General features: G+C 36.5%; 1 protein-coding gene across 1 annotated transcript in view; it reads left to right on the top strand.

Annotated features, from left to right (window-relative positions):
• The window catches only part of LOC117119471 (mediator of RNA polymerase II transcription subunit 1-like), a gene marked incomplete at its 5' end in the record, with an annotated part of 111,568 nt that overhangs the window by 9,069 nt on the left and 98,517 nt on the right, over nucleotides 1-3,982 (top strand). The window contains 1 exon segment of the mRNA XM_033264307.1: nucleotides 3,385-3,463. Coding sequence (XP_033120198.1) covers nucleotides 3,385-3,463 — 79 coding nt within the window.

The following is a 3,982-nucleotide window of genomic DNA, read 5'->3' as shown; positions in this document are numbered from 1 at the left end:
GCTCGAGAAAAGTCTTATTTCTTCACCGGAATATAGTTTTAGATAGCCAATAAATTGTAGGGTACAAATACATCGCCACTTCAAGCTCCGCAAGCGTTTTTCGTTGTGTTCATGCACAAGGAAATCGCGGGCGTGTGTTGTCGTAAACAGGAGGTTAACTTTTGATATGTCGATATCATGTCATGAGCACACTTAAGTAATTATTTAATCACAATCTGTTTACTAAAGAACTAGGTTGATAGGTTGATGTCCTTGGTTCTAAGGTTACACTCTACAGTTGGCCCTAAGGCAGTTTCTATCTACCGCGGTAGACTTGTATGCAATGTGATATGCAAATTTTCTGCATATACAGCCTTGTGTCTACCGCGGTGCGGTAGATTAAGGCTTACCGCGGTAGGATAATTTGGCGACACTCCCTAAATAAAAAGACTATAACAATAAACAAACTATAATGCAACATATTTTCATTAAACAGCAACGTTGATTGAGTGCATTAAAATTTGATAATTCTCAATATCACCTTTCAGATAATTTAAAGAACGTTTCAGGTCGTTTTCAACATTCCAAAACTTTCTATAATTTACGTGCTGTACGTTCATTTCCACGCGCTCAGCACATACTGAAGCTGGAAATTACGTTTTGTTGCATATTTTGGGTTCCTGACACTATTCAAATTTGCATATCTACTGGTTTAGTACTATCAGGCCAACAATTTTTATTTTTTAACTCGCATGCGTCACTGAGATATGGGTCAAAATGACCCTGTGACAGACATAATCAGAGAAAGTGACTTTTCCTACGTCACTATACTTTTTTTTTAAAACTTTGTGATGTGTGAGACATTTAAAAAAAAAAATATTTATCTGTTGTTTTCCACTAATGTGTGGGCTCGCTAGCAGAATAAAAATTTAATTTAATTTTTTTTCATTTTCTCTATGAAAACACCAATGTGCTAAATGCGAAAAAAAAGTTGTGATTTGTTGATCATAATTATTATGGTATATATAGTTAAAGCTTAGTAAGCTATAGTTAGGCCTAAGTTGTCCTGGATATTAAGTAGATCCTTCATGAGAAATTTGTTGGCGTTTCATTTTGACTACAATGGTGATGTGATGATGATGAATTTTACTATATAAAAGTGTCATTCCTGGCCATCTAGAGAGGTACTACAGTATCTTCTCACCTCAGCCTCATGGTGGGGCTGAGGTGGTTGTAAAATCACGTTTTTGAAGTAGGCCTATGTAAAGTACATACTCAAAGACAATGTTTTTAAGCTTTGTTTTCTATGGTATATCACACACACATTAATAAGATCTCTATGGTTGTCAAAAAATCCTGATAAAAAGATCATGAGAATTTTTTTGGCGCTTCATTTTGACTAATGGTTATATGATGATGAATTTTACTAAAAGTGTTATTTCTGACCATCTAGAGGTACTATTTCCTCAAATGTTCTCACCTCAGCTCCAACCATGGTGGGGTTGAGGTTGGTATCGACTCACAAAATGCCCTCCCCCTCCAGATCTGTGCCCTTCCCTGGATATGACCCCACCGGGTCGGCTCCTGATGTATGTCTTAGTGACTGCTGTTTGTTTTTAGGATGTGATCTGGTTTTTCACGTCCATTTTTCGGGATTATGACTATTCTGGATAGAGAATGTTCTGAGCAGAGTTGGATTCAAGGCCCCCCTCTGTTTATTTTTTTTAAAGAAAATTCAAATTGAAGTGAGTGTAATTTCCGGCCATCTAGAAATGCCATAATCATAAATTTTCTTACCTCAGCCCCAACCACGGTGGGGCTGAGGTGGGTGGTTCCTCTGTCTGTTTAAAGTCCCTCCCTCGTTCACCTCTCTTTCGAATTCCTAGATCTGCCACTGTTGATTTATTATATAATTATTTTGCCCTTACCGCTATTTATAATGCGTCTATTGCAATTTTCACTTTATCCTCTCAAAAAGTCCAGAACGTTTAGAGTGCGCTACTTCACAGAGGGATTCGCCCCCTTGACCCCGCTAGGGCCCTACGTAATTCGCATAACGGCTCCTCCCCTTTCAAAATCCTGGCTACGTTCCTGGCTTGTTAACACATTTTTAAAATGTTCAAAATGTCAAAGGTCAGGCTCAAAATTCATAGTAATAGGGCCCTTATATCTTCGCAACCACATGTGGTAGAAAGTTTGGTGCCAAGTTATTCAAAACATTTATATTTCTATTTGCACTATAATAGAATATTTTGTTAAAAAATGACTGGACATGCCATTTATGACCTTTGGTAAAATCTCCGGGTCATATTCACAGGTTATCATATCTCTGTAACAACTGGTGGTAACCAGGTAATTGTGGTGTCAATTTGTTCAGAAAATTCATGTAAACAGATTTATAAAGGAGTTGGATCTAAATTTGTAACCAGGAAAAATGATTATTTGGTTCCCAAAACTAGGTAGGCTGGTTTCCTGGATATATACCGTACTATAGGTAGGTAATTAATGTACCTAGCAGCCTACACAGTGTGGTGGGAGGGTTGTTAAAGTGTGAGCCAGCGAGTCAGCGATTCAACCAGCGAGGCATGCAATTCATGCGAGCCATGACGGTAATTCATTCGGGGCGTGTATAATAGTGCGAGTCATGTGAGGCAGACCAAAGTCCACGCTAATAAGCACTTGTACAATGTAAACAATTATAATGAATTAACTATTTTAATATAATTATTTTGAAAAAAGACGATGCCCAGCTATCCAGACGCGACTTCAAGTAGGCCTATAATGAATGACTAGACTATGTAATATTCATTTCACACCCGTTCGCCGTATGCATGGAGGGAGGAACCTTATTTCTTTTTCACAAAATAACCATAACTAGCTAAAGAAAATTAAAAAACATGAAACCAAACACAGTTGAAAGAGTAAACGTCATAATTTAAAATGCATAAAAGACTAATAATAATTAATTTATGGGCTAACATACATCCTGTGATCCATAATGTTTAAAAAAGCAATAATTTCACAGTATTTATTCAAATAAACGGCCTACTTTGAACAAACTCACCCTCGAATAAACTCACCCCCCTCCCCCACCTCCACAAAAAAAAGGTTACTAGGAATAAACGCTTCGGGACCTTTAATTTTCTTTGAATTGTCTCTAAGTAACTATGGATGGATGAAATGGAAGTAACATCATATTGAACATTATTAATGTTTTACCCTAATGGAATGAAATTAACTGCTAATTAGGGATTTATAAGCCATGCAAAAACACTTTCAAAATACCAAATCTTTGCATCCCATAGACCAATATTCATGATCCTTACTGTCACTCAATTAAGAAATGAGAACTGCTTTTTACTGCACTAATAATACTACTACTTGTAATTTTTTTGTTTTTTTTAGGCCAAGTGTGACGAGTCAAATTTTGTTGATGCCAATCGCTTGCAACATTGCCTTGACCAACTGAAAATGGCCATTAAAAGTAAGTACTTTATAGTGTGCACTTTTAACTACTAACAGCGTAAAAAGACATTTAGTGGTTCAACTAGATAAATAATAAAAGATTGAAGAAACAGTAGATTGCTAAACTTGTATCATACTGTATATATATAAATTATTACCCCTTAGGCCTATATTACCATTTATAAACATGTTAATATAGCAAACACCGTTCGTGTGAACACTTTTGAATTTTAATCTGTGGATTAGCTTGTGCCAACGTAAGCTACGTCAACCTTATGCCATGTGTGTGTGAACATACCCTATGTTTGATAAACAAAAGTTTTAATGCCAAAAATATGCTGTTCATAAAAAAATAGGCTGCCAGCTACTGCCTTATACTTAAAAAATGTTTACTGAATTATCTGAATGGGGAATCAGTTTCGTCTCTGTGACGCATGTTCGAGTTTCAAACGAACTCCATTCATTTTCTAATAGGGTGCCCCCCTATCTCATGGTAATGCACATCACACACCTCCATCAGATTTACTAGCTGTTAAGC

This window comes from Anneissia japonica, unplaced genomic scaffold, assembly GCF_011630105.1.
Source record: "Anneissia japonica isolate Jap-2015-1 unplaced genomic scaffold, ASM1163010v1 scaffold654_len163719_cov168, whole genome shotgun sequence".
Taxonomy (NCBI): Eukaryota; Metazoa; Echinodermata; class Crinoidea; order Comatulida; family Comatulidae; genus Anneissia; species Anneissia japonica.
The sequence above is the reverse complement of the archived record's forward strand: the minus strand, read 5'-3'. Positions and strand labels throughout refer to the sequence as shown.